The sequence below is a fragment of the Centroberyx gerrardi genome, chromosome 5 (genome assembly GCF_048128805.1).
Source record: "Centroberyx gerrardi isolate f3 chromosome 5, fCenGer3.hap1.cur.20231027, whole genome shotgun sequence".
Classification (NCBI taxonomy): Eukaryota; Metazoa; Chordata; class Actinopteri; order Beryciformes; family Berycidae; genus Centroberyx; species Centroberyx gerrardi.
In genome coordinates this window covers 31,574,290-31,594,747 of record NC_136001.1, presented here as the reverse complement: position 1 = coordinate 31,594,747, position 20,458 = coordinate 31,574,290, and the positions used below count along the sequence as shown (strand labels likewise).

The window sequence follows — 20,458 nt, the reverse complement described above, 5'->3', positions numbered from 1 at the left end:
TGCTGCGCTCACTACTCCTTCATATACTAGTTCAGCTGCCCAGAGAGGGAATGCACGACATTGGGTCAATCAGTTCTTCACAAGATAAATTAAGATCAACATACACACACACATACACAAGCACACGCACACAGAACCCGTGGAGGTTTTGGAAATCTTGAGCTAGAGTTGTGAGACAGACGTGGACTAAGTTGAGGAAAGAAATAATAATTGCGCTTGTTGTAAAAGGGATGCCGAACGGACCAAGCAATGGTCCGTCCATACCCGGCTCCCTAAGAAGAATTCCCAACCCACAGGAAGCCCCGGCATGGAGCCCAGTCCTGTTTTACCTTTCCCAGTACCCAACCCCTGCCCCCGACCCCCCACAGCTCCTCAGCTCAAAGTGCATCTTCTCCTGTGCTCAGTTGCCAGTAATGGAGCCCCCCACCCCTTCTCTCCTCATTGTATCCTCCTTTCATTCTGGGATCTGCAAGGCCATCACCGCAGGCTTGGTCTTGAAGTACTGGTTGAAACGCAGCACAGCATACCTGTAAGACAGGAGAGCGAGGAAGTGGTGATGAAAGAGAGGGAGTTGCGCATCCATTCAGCCCAAGTAGATGGCCTTTCTATCCAGTAGCAGGCAAAACGAGACCAGACAGGCACCACTGCAACACAGTCAAACGTGCACAGTAGCAGGAATACTGGCTCTATCTCTGTCAATGAGGTGGGAGTGATTGGCTTGCCTTGTATAAACCTCCCTGGGTCTGCTTCCTCTCTGTGAACCCCTAGGGGAGGCCAGGTGTGTATGTGTGTGTGTGTGTGTGTGTGTGTGTGTGGCAGGAGGTGTTAAGTGGTATGGAAACTCATAGAGAAATGAGAGAGAGACATGTTGGCCTTTGGGTTTTGAGTTTCAGTCTTTCATTATACCCCATTTAACCCACACTGACAGATGTGACCCTTTTCAGGCCTACAGTCCAACCTATCACTTATGTAATACTCTATACAGGGGGCCACCACACAGTCCTCAATCTCTCTCTCTCTCTCACATACACACGCCAACTTACCCTAGGAAGTCAAAGTCGATGGAAGAGTACTTGGCCTGGATGAGCGCCCAGAAGCCCCAGAAGAAGTGAGAGGCCTTGAGAGAAATCATAGATCAGATAAGCGATATGAGACACTGTGTGTGTGTCAGAGTGTGTGTGTGTGTGTGTCAGAGTGTGTGTATGTGTTTGCTGGTATATTCCTCCTCACCAGAGCGAACTTGTTGACTTGTACATAGAGTGTCTCCAGCTCTCGAGGGCTGACCTCCTCGGTTTTCTTGGTGAAGAGTTTGTAGGCCTGTAGGTAAACTTGGAGCCACTCCATCTGCATCTCGCGGCTAGGGTACAGCCCATAGTCCAGCTCACTCATACCTAAACACACACACACACACACACACACACACACAGACTTAAAGCAGGCAATGGTATACTACTCCACATGTGCGTAACATCAACCCTGGCAGTACAAGCCCCGGTGTGGTTTCACAAACCTGCAAACTCATTGAAGTGGTTGCCGATGTCAAAGGCCTGGTAGTTGTAGCTGGAGTATTCATAGTCTATGAAGCGAACGTGGCCTGGAGAGACGACAAGAGGACACATCATATAGAGTGTTTAATGGTTTACCTGCTCAGAAAAGAGAAGTACTTATACTAAGCAACATTCCCATATGCTCAGTTAATATGTATCCTTTGACCCATATTTACATTGACCAAGTGGCCTTGGCAAAATAATAATTTATTGTCTTCAAGAACAAGGTGCTCACCTCTCCATCTCCAAGTGTAGAACTATAATTAAGATTGTCTTGTTCATATGACCTTATACCTTTTGACAAATAGCTTTATTATATTCTATCTGTATTAACATAATCATGAATATACAACACTATAAAACATCCAGATTTTGAGTTCCTTGGCTCCCAACCTGCAGACTGAATAAACCTGTCAAACTGCCACTCTCTCCTCTTGAGTTTTCTTCCACACCAACCAAGAGAGACCAGTGGCTTTCAGGTGAGGGAAAAGTGATGCCCTGGATCTCTAACAGCTCTGCCATTCTAAAATGGACTAGCATTTCTTAGAAAGTACCTACATTCTTCAGTACTTCTTTTCCTTGGGGAAAATTATGAAACAAAATTCCTCGGCTGGGACTTTTCCGCTGGCACTGGTGTGTACAAACAAAATTAAGTGGCCAAATGACACTCTGGAGTAGGGCTGAACAATTAATCGAAATTTTATCGAAATCGCAATATGGCCTACTGCAATTTTCAAATCGCAGGAGGCGCAATATTTGTTAAAAGGTGAAATGTGTGTCAAAATACCATTTTAAATTAAATATTGTCGTGCTGCAGAGATGTCCTGGCCTACACATCATATTCTACAGACTTAAGAAAACATCTTTGTTTGGTACAGATCCCCGCAAAAATCACACCGTAATCATTTTAATACATTTTTCAATGAAAATTAGAATAATGATGTAAAAATTATCATTCCCTCTAATATTGCAAATCATATCGCAATTGCAATATCAGTGAAAATAATCGCAATTAGATTTTTTTTCAAAATCGTTCAGCCCTACTCTGGAACCAGGAAATTTACCTTTTTTGTTGTTTGCTTTTGAAAAGGAGAGTGGGCCTCTGACCCCCATGCATATTTCAGCTTTCCTACAATCTCAGTAAAGATAAAAGGGACAGGAAAGAACGCTCTGGTGGCATTTGATCCTAGGCTACCGGGGTGCATGCGTGTCCACAGACAGGCATCTTAACCACTGCACCATTATCTCTGGGCACCATGAAGATGCTAAAGATTTCCCTCTGACTGATCATTCTGGCTGTGGCGGCTGATGTTCCACGTCGGGGATGATGGGGGGTACCTACCCTCCTTGCTGTTGTGGATGATGTTCTTGCAGAGTAGGTCGTTGTGGCAGAGCACCACGGGGGAGCCCAGCGTAGAGAGATGCTCCTTCATCCACACCATCTCCTGCTCCAGCACCGCCTTGCTGGGCACCTCCTGCTGGATCCTGGATGGGGAGGACAGAGGTGGGCAGAGGGGCAGCCGACGACCCAAAGACAGAGAAAGAGATGGACAGTTATTTCAGATGCACACCTGAGATTCAGTTCCCTTTCTAGGATTGTTGTGACAACTACGTCGAGTGTCTGTAAAAACAACAGTGGCCCTATGTACAGTAGAGTGACTGGAATAACTATGACAGCTTTACTAGTTGTTATTGGCCAAAGCTAACAGCCTTTCCTTTGTTTTGATATCATCAGAAAACGGAATGGGAACATATGAGACGTGAAAACAACTGAGGCCAACATGCACAGACAGCACACAGGCTCAGTGGGGCGCTGGCCTGCTGGCCCACTGGGGAACAGAGGTACAGAGACAGAAGTCCTCTGGAGACATTCAGATAGTCATGGTGCCGCATTGTGTTCCCGAGTCTCTTTGGCTACAGTTACACTTCTCATTTTGACGTGATTTTTGAGATCCGATTTTAAAGATGTGATTTTATTATTTATGCCATCGCTGTATGTCCACACTTGGCCTGAAAATGGCCATTCCGCATCTCCTCTGGCTGTATTTGCTTAAATCTGTGTCCCTCTCAGTCTCTTCACATTGCTTGTATGCACACTGTGGCTGGATTGCATCCAGACTACAGAATTCCCATCATAAAGTCTGACCACTGACTTATATATCTGGTTTAGTGCGTCCCGGCATGATTGGATGATAACTAATAACCGTCTAAGTCTCTGTGAGTGGACAGTGGGGAAAGGGTTAAGTCACTGGGGTAGTGTCTCGACCAATCAGACTGGTGCGCTGAGCAGAGACCCCTCTGCTGAAGGTAATGGGCTTATGGGGCTAATCCACAGTCAGCCTGATAGCAGGAGATGAGAGAAGGAGAGGAGGGAGGAGGAGTAAGATACTCCAGGGGAATTCACACACCCTCTCCCTGGAGACTCACCTATTTCTATCTAGCTAGCTAGCTAGCTAGCTAGCTGTCCTTCACCTGCTGCCCTTTTCAGCTCCCAGCCTGACTCATTTGTTCAATACAGCCCAACTAACACACTGTGGATTTGTGGTAGATGGTTTTGAATGACCAGCCAGTAATTCTTTTGTCATGTATACTGAAATACTCACAGCAGACTGGAATAGTTAATAAGGGCTGATTGTCATACTAGACAGAGAGACTGATCTTTGCCAGTTCTTTAAAGATGCATGCAAACTTCTGGGCTTCCCTCCTCTTGTCTGCCTCAGACCGCTGTGCTGTGTAACAAGTGTCTGCTGTCCAGGACACAAGCTGTCTGTGTTACCGAGGAGGAGAGTAAACTGACCTGATAAACAGAGCTATGCAAACATCTGCTGGCCCACTGCATACCTCAGCCTCCCTAATCCAGCCTGCTATTATGGTTACAGTTATATAAGCCACACGCTGGACTTAACCTAATAGCCATCTGAACAAAGATATCAGCTGTAGCTGGGCAGCCGGCCAGGTTATGAAAAGGCCCATCTTTGATAGCTCTACAGGTCCAGTGCCAAGTCAGAAACTAGACCGTCTTAGGCCTGAACTCCCTTGGTCGACTGGCCTATTCTTTGGTCAGCCTAAATTGCTGTGGTTGGACAGTTTTCTCCCTCTCTGTTTCCTCATATTTGCTTGCATTTGTGTAAAATGCACTTCTAGTATATCATCTCACTTCAGATAAGACTGCAATCAGGATGCCAACTTTGTATTTGTTGTGACTATGTGTTAGATAAACTAGCTCAGGTTCTACATGAAAAAAATTATGAAACGTAAATCCATCAGTTGGTTAGAAAAAAAATCAATCATTATTGGTTAACCTTTGAAATTCTTGGTCATGGAGATCCCCACTGTCTGTGAATGTGTCCAAATACCAGGTCTACTGGCTCAGTCAGAATCTAACAACATTTGAGAAAGGTAACTTGTTTCATCACGGTGGACATACTGTAGCTGTGCAGATGATTGATGATCATATCAGGGTTATGGATGGCTGCCTCTATGCTCATGACAATTGTCACAGGCAAATTAGGTTGTGCTTGTTGCGCTATTTGCATCTTTATCACTTTGCGTACAGAGCCAATCGAGAACCTAGATCTCACCTGATGTTGGAGGCCTGCTCGGTGAACTCAGTGGCCACCAGAGAGAAGTATTTACGCATCTTGATCCAAAGGTTTGGTTTGGGGATGCAGCCGTTGTGTGCATGGATGGCATGGATACGAGCCATCTCCCTGGCTATCAGCCTGAGAAGAGACACAACAGAGTTCTTTCTCAACAACACAGACAACATACTAAGTTCACTGACACCTGACAAAAAGTTAAATACGGTTATCATTTAACATGACACTGGTATATTTCTGACCATATTCCTTTCTGTCTGTAAAGCCAACAGTCCTGTGACAGGCAGCTCTGCTACAAGATTAAGACACTTTATCTCCGAGGTTAGATCTCTCTCAGAGTTCCTGGAAAGAGCCTGATGATAACAAGTGAATATGTCACACATATCACACACTTAGTTGACACAGATAGTGGAGTGTTTCTACAGTAAGCACCAAGGACAGTGTGTGTGTTATGTATACATCAAAGCAAAACGTCACTCATGGCTAGGGATAAACCCCACCGTACCAAGACTTCTGGGAAATGTAAATCTCAGACACTGAAGAACATTTTCACGTGCAACATTTTTCCTTTTAAACATCACAACCAACTAGAACTCCTGCACATAAGCAAAGTGTCTTTTTGGAATTTGCTTATGTTCATTTCTTTTTGGAGGACGGATCCCCCGTCAGCCACAGCTATCATTTGCATGCGACGATGACATGTGATCCCCTTATTTGCTTCCTTCCCCATGGGACGTTGAGGAATAGTCGTTGCATTGTAAAGTAGTTTGTATCAAAGCATTCGAAAAGCCTTCACTCAGGGCTGCATAATAATCATATATCACAATTTTGTCTCCACAGTTAGTAATCGTGTAACAATATTAGAGTTTTTTATATTTTCAATTCCCTGGAAGTCTGTGTGTTGTTTATCAAGCACTTCCATTACACCTGACCAATCACAACCTCTGAATGTGCAGTGTGCACCATGTGACCAAAACAAAAGTTAAGATGGAGAAGCAGGCAGCTCCAATGGGAAAGAAAGAGAAAACTTTCATGGGACATCCTTGGAAAAATGCAGCGACAAGCAAAGTGGAAAAGAATAGATCAGCCCAACTTTAGAGAGGAAAAACCTCCTCCTGAGCCTGAATGTGAAAATGTTGTTTTAGTTCCTAAAAGTGGATCAAACTCTGTCATTTGTCACTTTGGTGTTAAACCAGATGACCACAAACACGTACAGATTCAGTGCAAAGTTAGCTTTAGGGTTGTAGCTGCACTCCAAAGTAATAAAGTAGTAATTATTTCTTATTTGAATTTTGTAAATAAGGACCACAATAAAAGTAAGACAGTAAGAGTGAAAACAAGACTTTCTGGCTGCTGCTACTTTATATTTTTTGCCATAATCATGCAGCCCTACTTTGACTTCACCGACAGTGTTACGCTCTAATGTGAAAACACAGGAAGACTTTGAACACAGTAATGCACTGCTCCTCAACACCTTCTTTTTAGCTGTACCATCTCTAAGCTAACACTGTAAAACCCCTGAGCAGTGCCACGACTGTACCATGTCCTCACCTGAGCAGGGTGGGGTCCCTGACGTCCTGCGTCCCAAGGGCGTCCCCCTGCATGAACTCATAGCAGATGCCATTCTGAAAGGTGCAGTAGAGGCGGGGGGCGCAGCCATTAGCGTGCAGCACCTACATCACATACAAACGCATAGAAAGAATTAGATATGAGAAGCAATTCTGAAACTCCTACTGATTTTTCCCATTGAGGCCCATCCACAAGAGAGTGAAGTCCCATATGATTCCCTTTGTTTTTACGCTACCTGGAAGCTCTTGAGCTCATTGTCTCGGTCCACAATAAGCTCTGTCTTGTTCCCGTACACTCGGACCAGGACCACGTCTTCTGGACTGTCCTCCACATAGCAGCCCACCAGCTTGTTGGTGGTCCCATCAGTGAAGAGCTGGGAGGGGGGAGAGAAGAAGTCATGCCGTTTCCGTAGATGTTTGGGTTATGCGGTGGCAATGATACCGAGAGTCCATGACCTCTGTACAGCATGGTAACAATTCAGTGACAAAAGCTCCAGCAGGAGGATTGTTTCATCAGGCCTATCTCTGTTGAGTCTGGTTTGTTGTATTCTCTGGTCATTTTATGTACCTATCACTATCAGTTCTCCTTGGGTCAGGAGTATCATATCAGTGCAGATGGCCAGAAGAATGTTCTGGAAGTCTAACTGCCATAAATGACACCAGCTCTGACCTACACTAGATTAATGTATCATAAAGCAACACCCTTATTGACTCAGTATCAAATGTACTCTCACCCCACAGATACTGTGTCAATGACTAGCAGTTTGTTAATTGTCTATAGAAAAGGGCTATAACATTAGGCTATATTCACACTGCAGCTGAAAGTGTCCCCATTTTTTCCCACCTGTGTCACACAGGCGCATGTTTTTAGTGCAGTGTGAACACACAAAAAAATAAAAATCACATGGAATCTGATCCTTTAATTTCGTCATAATGTGTCCATTTGACCGGAAAAACACAGAGGAATGATTAAAGTAGCCACTGGAGAGACAGTGAGGTCGCAAATTGAATTAGTATTTGGGGAACTGGCTCCATTCAAACAAAACTAGAGGGGGCAGATCGTAATCGACCAGTGTTTGAAACAATTAGTATTAGGACTGCAATTTCAGTGGCTTGTCCAGATGTGATGTCTTTTGTTGTTGACGTGATCTCCAGAGGTCTTTTGTTGTCTTTTTGTTGTTGTCTATTTGCACAATTGGAGGCAAACGGATGTCCGTTCATACTGATATCGGATATGGGTCACTTTGAAAAAATAATGAACGGTCAGACAAATAAACTGGAGGTGAGCAAAAAATCTGAATTGAGCACTAAGGCCTGCAGTGTGAACGTAGCCAATGGGTGTAGTTCAATGACTCTTCTAAAATGAGGATTAAGCAAATGACACTGTGACTAAAACGACTTGGATCAATGGCCATCACTCCATGAGTCTTCTACAGGGAGGTGTTGCAGCGTCAAGTCACTGGGTGCAGTCCCATGGCTCTTCTAAAATGAATTGTAAGCAAACAGCACCGTCTGTGTCTGAAGCTAGGCCTGAAATAACTGAGCGACAGCCTCACTCTAGTGGATACCAGTGGCCAGTGGGCCAGTAGATCCCACTGCAGTCAACACAATAACAACATACACACTGCCTGCATCTCCCCCAGCTCAGTCGCCCACCCACACATAACTGGCATTCCACACGTGGCTCGCCACAAAGATGGGCACACAGGCATCCCTGTTATGACCGTACATACACAAGCATACACCCCTTTGCTAGCACATGACTGATCCTGTCTACCCGCCACACAATACGCCGCTAAGACCAGCGATCAATACGTCGACAGACAGCGATAAGCTCGGACCCAGACAGAGGTAAACATTCAGCCATATACTGCCTGCAGGAAACAATGACAGTGGCATCATGTTTGTCAATGAATGTGAGTCTAGGTTCTGTGGTGTTAAGAGTTACGCTCTGCCTGCATGGCCTCTGAGGCAGGCTTTCTTCGGCAGAGCTCAATCGTTCTGTCTCAATCATGAGAAAGTTGTAAGAGGAGACTGTTGCTCTGTTGCTGTTGGCTCGCTCTGCTGTTTTTAGAAACCGTATGTGTGTGTTTAGGATGTTTGGGAACTGGACAGTGTGTATTTACAGTAGAAGTCTTCCTGTCCAGGTGGCTAGGCTAGTCAGGTGTTTCTGTCAACAGTGCTGCCCTACTGCTCTTTACCTCACTCTGCCCTTCCCGCTCCCATCAAAACATTGGCCTCGCTGCTCAGGAACGTTGTTTCCATCTCAGCCAAATGACCTGCTGCTATTCTCCTCTCACACACTATCCTCACTCCATCCTCCACTGTGGCCTGGTTCATGAATACATTGCCAGGGGTGCAGCTGTGCCGGTCTATACGAGGTCTGTCTGACAAAGGCATCCAGCAGGACAAAGCCTGTTTGGGTGGCAGTCATTGAGAAAAGCCTGCTGGTCTGGTCTGTAGAGAAAGAGATAAACACTGTCACGTTCTCAGTCACAGGGGGTCTGGGTGGGTGGGGCATGGGATCTCTAGAGATTAGCTACTGGTATGTAAACACACAGTTGCGGTAGGTGTGTTCAAAACCCCTCAACCCACCGTGTAACCAAAGAGTAATAGTAAATGGTGTCATCATGTCCATAGACGCAGCCATTCTAAAGAGTTTGACCTGGCCGTGAAACATGAGTCACCTGATCCTATTAGTGGGAATCAATTATACATTTCCCTTTCCCTGACAGGCTGAATCCCTAAAATGGATTGTTCACCAACACACTGACATACATGTGCAAGTTTGGGGTGGGGGTATTTTGCACATTGACTCACTGGTCTGTGTGTTTCATGGTGGCTGTGACTGTGTGGGAAGTGTATACATAAAACCCTGCAATTGCCATATCTGAGCACAAACATAAACACAACAACCCCATAGGTTTGTATGCATGCCTATTCACACAAAGTAGCCTAACATAAAGTCACTCGCATACAGATGCATCAAGTCGGTTACTCTAACAAATAATGTTTATATCCTCCTCCCCTGTGCACCATCCACAGTCCCCATCACCTGAACAAAATACTTTTTGCAAATGTTAGGAATGCATCTGTTCACATCATGCCACAGCTTAGGACAACAACTCTGGCAAATAAGCAGCACATCATGCTTATTGTTTCTACATAACACTGTTGCTACGACTTTTCCTGCTACACAGCTTAAGGGCACTGGGGAAAACAACTGATGGTTTCACTTCTCTTCAACATTAAACAGGCAAACTTAAGTGAACAAAACTGAGAAGACTAATGATGACAGATTGCCTACTGTAGGTTAACACAGCTTTTCAACAGAATAAGCAATTGAGTCGGAAAAGAAGAGGACGTATCAGGGAAAATGTTTGAAACCAGGGACTCTCAAACTTTTGTTTTATATCAAAGATCTCCAAATAGATATGGATTAGACCACAAACCCCATTTGATAAGATTTTGTCCCGGAGAACACCATCTGACAAGATTTTGTTAGTAGATATGCTTTAGTACATACTTTAGTATAACATGAGAATAGCAGTAGGTAAAGTGAAATCTATGATCAAAACAGTCATCCTTGTGCATTCTCTCGTTGTGCTAACAACTAGGGAGTCAAATAACAGTTAAATTAAACTATTCCTCGTTTTGCTGGGGAGAGCAGAAAGACATGGTAGGAGCCACGGTAATGAATGTCAAGGGAAAGCAATCTATCTCGTTAGCTGTTGCTCAACCAGCTAGATAAACAGTCATTATAAAGGTGGCTTGGCTTCCTCGAGCTGGCAGGTAACATTCATAATGTTTCTCAATGAAACTCTGACCATCACGTCACCACCAGCTGGCCACTGACGCTAAGTTGGCAGTGTGTGACTGAATAGCTGCTTGGTTTTTATGTTGTACTTGCTGTAGCTGGCTACATGCAGTGTATTACGGACACACAAAGCTGTCTATATGTGGAATAATTAAATATGTTCAGTACATTCTCATTTTTGAAATCCCTTGGGTCTTGGGTGAACGACAGCTAGCTTATTGGCTAACGTTAGTTGACTAGCTTCAGACTCTAAGTTTATAAGCGTCTAGCTAGCTTAGCTACCATAAGGTTACCAATTTCAGGTGGACTTCAATGCGTTTAGTTGGTATTGACACCCGAACAGAATACCAAACAATGGACGTGGGAGAGTGGGAGAGAGTATAGCGTCCGTGGTATATTGTTGACTAGGAGAAATAACGAGCTAGTGAGTAACGTTACTGACGCTACTTATGGGCCTTGTCTTAGCTGGCTGGTAGTGCTTGGTGATGCTGCAGGGCTGTCAATCCTAGCATGATAATATGCTGTACAGCTAGCATAACGGCTAACGTTACCTTGGTTTTGACATGGTTCATGTCCCACGCCGGTCGCAGTTCTTTAATGAGCTTCATCGCCCCATCCGTAACGTTGTGTTCGTCCACGAAAATGGGGAATTTTTTAATTACCGGCGACCCGACGGGCACATGTATTTCCGTCTCCATCCCGTGGCCGTTTCTTTAATCTTCGAGTTCTTGACAGATATGTTTAGAAACTGGAGCATACAAGTGTTGGCTGGCTGCTAACTGTTTTTGGTGAATGACTGGTCGGCACTGGTTTTGTTGGAGAGACTTATCTAGCTTGTTAGCTGTGGCAATAACGATGAAGTGAAGCTAGTGAAGATGCAAGGATCAAACTGCCGGTGTGGATGCAGATCGCCGGTTTTCTTGGGAGCAGGTCAGCCAACTGTACCATTTCCTCCTACTTGGCTCCGCCCGCCCGCGATCATCCGATTGTACCGGCGGTACAGAGACGCACGACATGACAACCGAACACGCCCATCATTTCCGAGTTTGTCCGAATAGTTCCGAAGTTGTGTCGAGTGAACGTAACAGCTTTACACAAGAAAAAAAGTACTTGGCTGCAGACAAAATGGCGGACACGGAGGCAGACATCTTGGACCTCCGCAAGAGGCACCTCCGCAGTTGACAGGAAATCACGTGACCTCAGCAGCGGAAGCTGGTTGTCTACGATCTAGACGCGTTCCGCTCTGGTTTAATCATGAGTTTAATACATCCATGGTTCCGCTGGCTCGAATTAACAGAAAAAAAGACTTCCGGTTTGGGCGTTTAACCTTCAAAATAAAAGCGCAATATTTTAAACGTGTATAAAAACTGTTTTAAACCAATTACTTTGTATTTAATCGTCAAATTCAATAAGTGAGCACCCATATTAATGTTTGATGTCAAAATAATAATGAAAAATGCCATAATATGTGCCATAACTATAAACGCTGCATATATTACACTTATATTTCTGACTAAATTGGCCACTGTACAGTTTACCTTTTAATGGAACTGCACAAGTTCTATGTCAAAACACTCCTGCAGACGTGTACATTCACTTCACACTAACATTTAGGTCCAAGCTGTTTTAGAAAAATCATGGCAGGCCTGCAAAGTCAGTAGTCTGTCAGTAGTCAAAGTCAGTGTAGTCTGTAATACTACTGTGACATTTGTAGAATAAAGTATCTAAGACACAATGTCAAGGGGCAATGTCTCATAGTTGCATGTGCTAGATAAGCATGTGTAGCAGAATATAATGTGATTCCACTTGTCATTACTGTTATGGCTATGAATGTCACTGAATCCACAGGGACCCTCTGTCTGACCCTTGTGTGACAAGCCCCCCCTTTTAGACCCCTGCAGACTTGGGGAGTAAGCCCCCTGCAATCTTCCCCAGTCTGCTGCTTCATGTCCCTGTGGTAGGTTGACATTTTTGCAAGCATCCCTACAGTTCTTTTATATATTCTTATTTTTGTGTATAACTTTATTTTAGTTGTGAAATGTACTTACCAAACTGTCGTTCATCACTTTGTTGCCTGCTGTGGTAATCCAACATGTTTTGTGACTGTTATTACGATGTAATTAACTTCGGCTAGCTTGGTGTCTCGTAGCTAACCGTAGCCATGTTAGCGATCTCTTTAGCTAGCTGATGGCTGATTTGTTTTCCATTCTTTTTGTTTTAGTCCGTTGGTGCTTGGCTGTGATACTGTGTGGCTGCGAGGGTCCTTTTTTTCACTGTAATCGCCAGGTACATGTGTTTTTAATGATTGCTGATCATTTTATTTACATTTATTTAATAAATCAATGCACCCCCAGTCTGCTGTTTCATGTCCCTGTGTCCGTTGGTGCTTGGCTGTGATACTGTGTGGCTGCGAGGGTCCTTATTTTCACTGTAATCGCCTGGTAAAAGATACGATTTGGATGTCTAACACAACGCAGATTCTACTCCGCTACACGTGCAAATTTATCATCAAATTTATTTATTAAATAATTTCTTACAAACAATGTGGATAATAGGCTATGCCTAACTGGAAGACCCTGTGAGCTACTGATTAAAGACAGTGACCTTCAGCACTTTTATTGCATCGTTTATTGTCAAAATCAAAATAAAACCAGTCTTCCTCTGGCCATGGTGACCTCCGCTTGGTACCAGGTTCCTTGGGCCTCCAGGATTTGATGGTAATCTGAAAAACAATTAGCAAATGATCCAATCATTCCTTGTGCTGTCCTAGATAGTGCACTTTTTTTTCCAGAGGGGTAAAAAATTGACCACACCAACCCTGATAATAACAAAAGCTGGTTTCCCGGACAGCTATTAAGCCAGGTCCTACACTACAGATGGTTAGTTGCTCATTAGCATATGCCTGAGGAAATGGAAAAGGGAATTTAATGTCCCAAGAAATAAATGAATTAATAAATAAAAAATATGGTATTTATTCATTGATTGATTTATTTTTGAAAATATTTATTTATTTTACTCATTTCTATAAATATTCCCACATTTATTTTACCACTTAATTCATAAATTTATTGATTGATTTATTCCTCTATTTGTTAATGCATTTATTTATTTATGCAATTATTATTTCATTCATTTATTTATTGATTTATTCCTTTATTTGTTAATGCATTTATTTATTTATTCATGTAATTATTATTTCATTCATTTATTGATTTATTTATTCCTTTATTTGTTATTGCCTTTATGTATTTATTCATTCATTCATTGATTTCTTAAAATGACAGTTCTGGTCCTTAATAGCTCCAGGCTCTAATAGACCTCGTACGTTGAATCACGTCAGCCTTGCCCACAGTTCCATAGCGATTTCTCCGTAATCGTCTCTGTCACAGTCTACGTTTAATGCAGTATTTTTTCCGTTCTACCTACGTATATTTATGTCTCTAATGGCACTGGGTCCGTTGATTTCTGTAACCGTTTTCTAGTCTAAGTAGTATTTTTGCTAGCAACAAGCTAAACACTTCAGTGCATATAATCTGTGTCACCCGCTGGCAGTGGGCTTCTACTCTGAGTCTCACCGCTCCCACGTTTTTTTTAACATGTTCCAAGTTTTTACCTTTTTTTTTTTTTTTAAATAATCAGTTATTTTGGGAGGCAAAGGATCAGCGTTGTTGTCGTGCCTCCTGTCAGTACCTTTCTGCAGGAAAACTAATGATCCTAAAACAATCAAACAATTAAATTACTCTTTGTTATCCAGCACAGGAGTGTTCAGCGCTGATGGGTCCCTTGGTTTTATTCGGGAATGTCGCTGCGTACGGCTGCTGGAAACAGTCTCCTTCTTCTCAGGCCTCCAGTTCTGGCTGGAAACTCTGTTCAACACCGTGAAGAAAGTGAGCTGTATCGCGGGCCAAATGTTTGCGTTCATGTTCATCTTCGCCCTGACTGGATGTTGCTGTTTTGGAGACCCCGACACGGGAGATCCTGAGCGATGGGGAAACCTAGGCTCTGCCCTCCTGACAGTTTTCCGCTTGGTGACCATGGACGGCTGGACAGAGATTCAGGAAGCCCTGGACGACCTGGGAATGGGCTGCAGCCTAATTTTCACCATAGTCGTCATCATTATTGGCCACTTCTGCTTGCTCAGCATGTTTTCGGCTGTGGTCTGCCAAGAGGTCGTTCGTGCACAAGAACGATGAGAACAATGTGAAAACCGAGCGGGAGAAATCACTGGCCCTGAAGATACGAGCCATCACCCAGAGGCACAAGGAAGAAATGAGACAGTTCATGCAAACCTGCAGGGGAAATGACAATTTTGAAAAGCTGGTAGAGCAGCTTAAGAAGTCTGCTCACTACAGAGACAACATGGTGACGAGCAAACCATGCACTAGCTTGGCCTTTGCTGATCTCTATCTCGCCACCCTAAACCGCCACGAGTACACACTGAACAAACTGAACCAGCTTAACAGTGAGATGGCGATGGTACTGCGTGAGCTGGTGGAAGAGAATCTGCTGCAAGAAAGGAGAGAAAGACCTGAGACTGGAATCTGAAAAAATAAACAAGTATTGATACTTGGATTTCTTGTTGACTTGTGTTCTGTTAAGCCAACTTCTCCATTTAGCACTGTCCTAAACAAATCTCAAAGAATAATGTTTGCATGTACCTAAAGCTCTGGGGGGAAAATGAAGAATCCTACTATAAAATGAGGAAAACTCTGTCCGTCCGTCCGCCCGCATCCATTTTGCTCCTCAATGGGTTGGCCAATCAATCTGAAACTGCACATGGGCATTGAGCATTGGCATAGGCAGGGACTGACGGAGCTGATTTTTCCATTTTCCCAAATTTACGCTGTTTATGCACCTTTTTGACAAGTCTGCGCGGAGCTGTGGCACGCGCATCCTCGGAAGTCTGCACGTAGTTGTGGCGCGCGTATCCCCGGGTATGGACTAGTTAAGAATAAATGAATGAATGAATGAAACTTGAATCACATTTATAAAATTAGAAAATGATCATATTGCCCTCTGGTAGTTGCGCTCAAAACTCGGCAAGAAAGGATTTGATCTCTGTGGGGAATTTGCTAAAAAGTCATGGGCTATTACCATAGACTGTAAAAAAAAAAAAAAAGATGGACATAGTGAGTGTGACGTCTGAAGGGCCCTTTTGAAGCCAAAAGTTGGAGTTCACGAGCGCTGCCATGTTGACATTTTTTGGAGCCTGAGTAGCCAGAGTGAAGCCGAAGGTTTCCCGCAGTGCCGCCTGCTATTGGTCCGTGATCGGCAACCTGTTGATCACTGGACAGGCGACCTGTCAATCACTCGGAAACCCTGTTTTATAACCGTTATATCCCGTTAATGATGCAATTAGTTTTGAAAATCGCCATACGGACACATATTAGAAGTAAAACTAGGATGCTGTCGGGGTCGACAGCAAGGGTATCTCCCCGAAATTCCCCAATCCTCGAAGGCCATTAAGTCAAATGTAATAAAAAGCCATTCAATAATCACACAATAAGACTCCAGGGTTAATCTTCCCAATTATATTGGTTGTAGGTCCCAACTATTTTTTATTTCACCAAATAATAAAATTTTCCTTCTGTGCTCTGTGAAGTAGGCCCATTTTCTCAGAAGCTTTTTAAAAAAAAAATTGGAGTAGTTTAATAACTAACTAAAAACGAATATTTCAATCAATGATAAATGCACAGTATATTATATCTGTGCATAGTATTGTGAATGAGTTTCATCTTCAACATAATGTTAAAGAGAGTGCTTTTCTGTAGCTCCAGTTCAGGGAGCGTTGGAGAGCCTGGTGATCAAGTAAAATACTTCTAATAGCTATAGTGAGCCCTTTTTTCAGGTTAGAGCAACAGCCCCTCAAAATGTCTGTGCACGTCCCTGGTGAAGACCATCAGTCGATCAAACCATGGGTGTCCAACAAGCATGTCCAGGGCTGTAAAAAACCTCCACCGCCAGACCTCGAGTCTTTGTCCCAGACTCATCTTTTCTTCTTCAGCTGAGAGAAAGTGAAGTGAGAGAGAGATGCCTACATTTCAAGCTCAGTCAGAGTGATTATTTTCTCTGTGAACTCACTGGATGTCAGTTGGTGGCAATGTCAACAAGGCTAATATTATATAGTTCCGGTCGAGTAATTTGATTGGACAGGAGGCATTCCATGAGTACTGATATGCAGTATGACAGCAGTGGGACATTTGACTATGTGTCACTCCACTTTACAGCTGTTCTAATATAAATATAAATTATATTTTGCTAATTTATTTTTCCTCACACTTTTAACACGTTCCACCAACATAATTTGCTCAAAATGATCCAGTGGCTTCTCTTTCAGTGCAGCATGTTTTGTCTCTAGGTGCCGGAGTAATTTCGATGGCTTCATAGGCTCATTTGCTAGCGTCTCCCCGCATACCACACACAAGGGGTTTAGCATCTCTTGTTGCGGTGAATCCATATTGTATGTAGCTGCTGTCATATTTTCGATTGAACAAGGGCTTTTTCTTCTTGTTGATGTTATCTCCAACCTCCACCTCGCCTTCGCTTGGCCTTTTCTCTGGTCTGGCGGCAGCCCCACCGAAAAAGTTTGTCAATGTCGTCTGTTTCTTCATGTTCTTTGTGTAGCGCTAGTTCGGTGCTAGCAAACAGGTGTATAGCGCCCTGCAAATGCTCAAGTGCTGTCATGGCAACAAAGCTGACGTAACTGACCAACTCGAATCTTCTTTGACAAAAGAGCGTGTTTTTACATGACATTGTTAACGTTAGATATAAAAAAAATGATTGGACTTTTTTTTTATATTTATTTTTTTATTTTAATCAAATTGGAAGAAAAGGCAACTGTGGGCATTCTCCCCACTGCCTTCTCACGGCCCGGTGGCAAATATGTTACAGTCCAGCACCGGCACCAACATTATTCCATAGGTTTTTGAAATAGAGCCGCCCCCAGGCCAGGAGTTTCAGTCCACACTCATTAACATAAATCGCTAGGAATAGACACTCGAGTACATCAAGGTGCCATCCTTGAATTTGAATCAACAGCGTCAGCTGTCCTGGCCACTATACAGATGGTGTTGATCACCAGCGTGAAGACGATCAGCCGATAAACCATGGGTGTCCAACAAGCATGTCCAGGGCTGTAAAAAACCTCCACCGCCAGACCTCGAGTCTTTGTCCCAGACTCATCTTTTCTTCTTCAGCTGAGAGAAAGTGAAGTGAGAGAGAGATGCCTACATTTCAAGCTCAGTCAGAGTGATTATTTTCTCTGTGAACTCACTGGATGTCAGTTGGTGGCAATGTCAACAAGGCTAATATTATATAGTTCCGGTCGAGTAATTTGATTGGACAGGAGGCATTCCATGAGTACTGATATGCAGTATGACAGCAGTGGGACATTTTACTGTGTCACTCCGCTTTACAGCTGTTCTAATATAAATATAAATTATATTTTGCTAATTTATTTTTCCTCACACTGTATAGCATGTTGGAATGAAGCTGCTCAGTAATACATGAAGCTTCACTCACCATTGTCCCTGCTGGTGTAATAGATGCTGGTCCAGTCATCCAGAGTGAGCTCCTGAAACAGAGCGAACATGCTCCTGAACAAGGAGCCAAAGTGATCTGGATCAGACTCCCTGAACAACCCGGTGAGAGTGACGGCAAACATGTAGTGGACGACGGCCTTGCAGATGGCGACGCCCGACGCGGTCCGGACAGACTGGACAGCCTCGGTCCTTTTATGTGTGTAGAGTTGTGACTTTAAAGTGATTATGTGACTAGACCTGACTGGTGGAAACTTGTAACAACTGTTTGTTTGCCTGGTTCCCACATCATGACAGTAAAAATTTATATTTTTGAATAGGCGGTGCTTTTGTGATAACCCTGTCAACAGAGCAGTAAAGGTCAGAACTTGAGAGTTAATGAATATTCCAAAATGAATCAAGGATGTTTAGGATTGTTGCATCAGGATTGTTTTTGTCTTCATCAGTTGGATGTGGTTTATTTATGTTTCCACTCTGATCTTATCCAACAGCCGTACTTTTAAATCACAGCTTTCTGGGATAACTTTTGCAATTGCTCTCTTGTCTTACGCTGTGAATGAATTTTTTAATTTAACTCAGGGACTGTTTCTGGTGTTTGTATGATCTTTATGTGCTTGACATACACCAAATTTCATTTCAACAGTGCTGTTTAGTTGTTTGAACCCTGATGTATGTTTCTTTTGTGAAATCTTTAGGGCTGGACCCGAATATTTGAGTATTTTGATATTCGTTCGTTGGGTAGGTATTCGGTTTTCAATTTTGGGATTCGGATATTCGTTTTTTTGGGGGGGGGGATTCGGATATTCGCCATGTTGAAGCTGCTTTTTTCCGCCGTTTAAACAGTAACGTTACACATGATAAAAACGTGCACTTACTTTGCTTGGAAAATAGTTGCAACTGATCCGAATAGCCAAAATAAAACATAAGGAGTAATGTGGGAACATCTGGGGCTAAGGCAATTATTGGCATAAAAAAATGTAGAGTAGCCCAAGCCTAATAATAACTTGTCCATAGGTGCATCCCCAGGCATCGCAGCCATCAACATCCTCAACCACACCCAAAACTACAGCAGACCCTACAGTTCCAAAAACTGATAATGGAGAAAAGAAAGAGAGAGATAACAGATGCCATAGTAGAGTTCATCGCTATGGATATGAGACCCATTAATGTAGTCGAAGGCGAAGGCTTCAGAAAATTAATGAAGAAGATGGAGCCTGACTACACTGTCCCCAAACGCTCCAGTATTTCACACACCCTGTCTCTTGGTGAGTATGGAGGCGTACATGGCTGTCACCTGTCACTTTATAACTCAGGAGTGGGAACACTGTGCCTTCGTATTGGAAACCAAATTAATGGAGGTGAGCCATACGGGAGTCAACATTGCACAACAGCTTGGAGAAGCGGCGGACGCCTTCGCCATTCCAAATTACAAGCGAGTAGCCGTTGTTCACGACAATGCCAGCAATAAGAAGCTGTGCACGGAGATGCTGAAGAAAGAACCGGAGAAATGGGGCAACGTTCAAGGGGTCTGCTGCTCAGGACACACGCTACAGCTGTGCATAAATACAGCTCTAAAACAGGACAGAATACGTCACACAGTTTCGGCTGCCAGGAATCTCGTGGGACACTTCAAAAAAAGTGCAAAGGCTACAGCTGCCTTGAAAGAGAAACAAAAGCAGCAGAATATTGTAGAGCACAAACTCATACAAGACGTCGCTACTCGTTGGAACTCTACATGTGAAATGCTTGACCGACTGGTGGAGCAACGATGGCCAGTGGCAGCTGTTTTGTCAGATCCCAGCATCACGAAGAAAGGAGATCGCACCCTGGACCTGACAGCAGACCAGTGGAAACTGGCACAGGAGACGGCAGAAGTGCTGGGGCCCCCTTATCACGCTCACAGAACTGCTATCACAGGAGGAGAACTTGTCGTTGTCTGCAACAGTGCCAATGCTCTTCAACCTGAAGAAACGCCACCTGTCACCGGAGGAGGATGACAGCCCTGCCATCAGAGAAATGAAGAAGAGCCTCGTCACGGAGATCGACAGAAGATGGCAACTGTTAAGTTTGGAGCCCAGCAGCATCTACCTCCTTTCTTCAGCACTGGACCAGCGATTCAAGCAACTGAAATTCCTCGAGAAAGAGAAGAAGGACCTCGTCTACATTGAGGTTAGACTAATATTTTATATTTAAAATATTCGGGAGGTGGAAGAAGAGCCGGCAGCAAGCCATGGAGAAGAGGAGACTGCCGCGCCACCACCAAACAAAAAGAAACAGCAGGAGATTTTTTCAATGCTGATGCAGTCTGAGTCCGATGATGAAGAAGAGGAAGAACACGATGGAGACAGCGCAAAGAAAGAGATGGAACAATATTTGAGAGACACGACTC

The 20,458-nt window shown here is 43.7% G+C and overlaps 1 protein-coding gene across 1 annotated transcript; it reads right to left on the bottom strand.

The window, feature by feature from the left end:
• Window positions 1-323: 323 nt before the first annotated feature.
• etnk2 (ethanolamine kinase 2) lies at window positions 324-11,477 on the bottom strand. Its single transcript, XM_071917353.1, has 9 exons — window positions 11,083-11,477; window positions 6,951-7,088; window positions 6,698-6,819; window positions 5,129-5,269; window positions 2,890-3,032; window positions 1,511-1,594; window positions 1,231-1,391; window positions 1,044-1,117; window positions 324-527 (listed from the first exon to the last, which is right to left on the bottom strand). The coding sequence occupies exons 1-9, from the start codon at window positions 11,227-11,229 to the stop codon at window positions 455-457; spliced, it is 1,083 nt and encodes a 360-aa protein (XP_071773454.1). The 5' UTR covers window positions 11,230-11,477; the 3' UTR covers window positions 324-454.
• Between the last annotated feature and the right edge of the window lie 8,981 nt (window positions 11,478-20,458).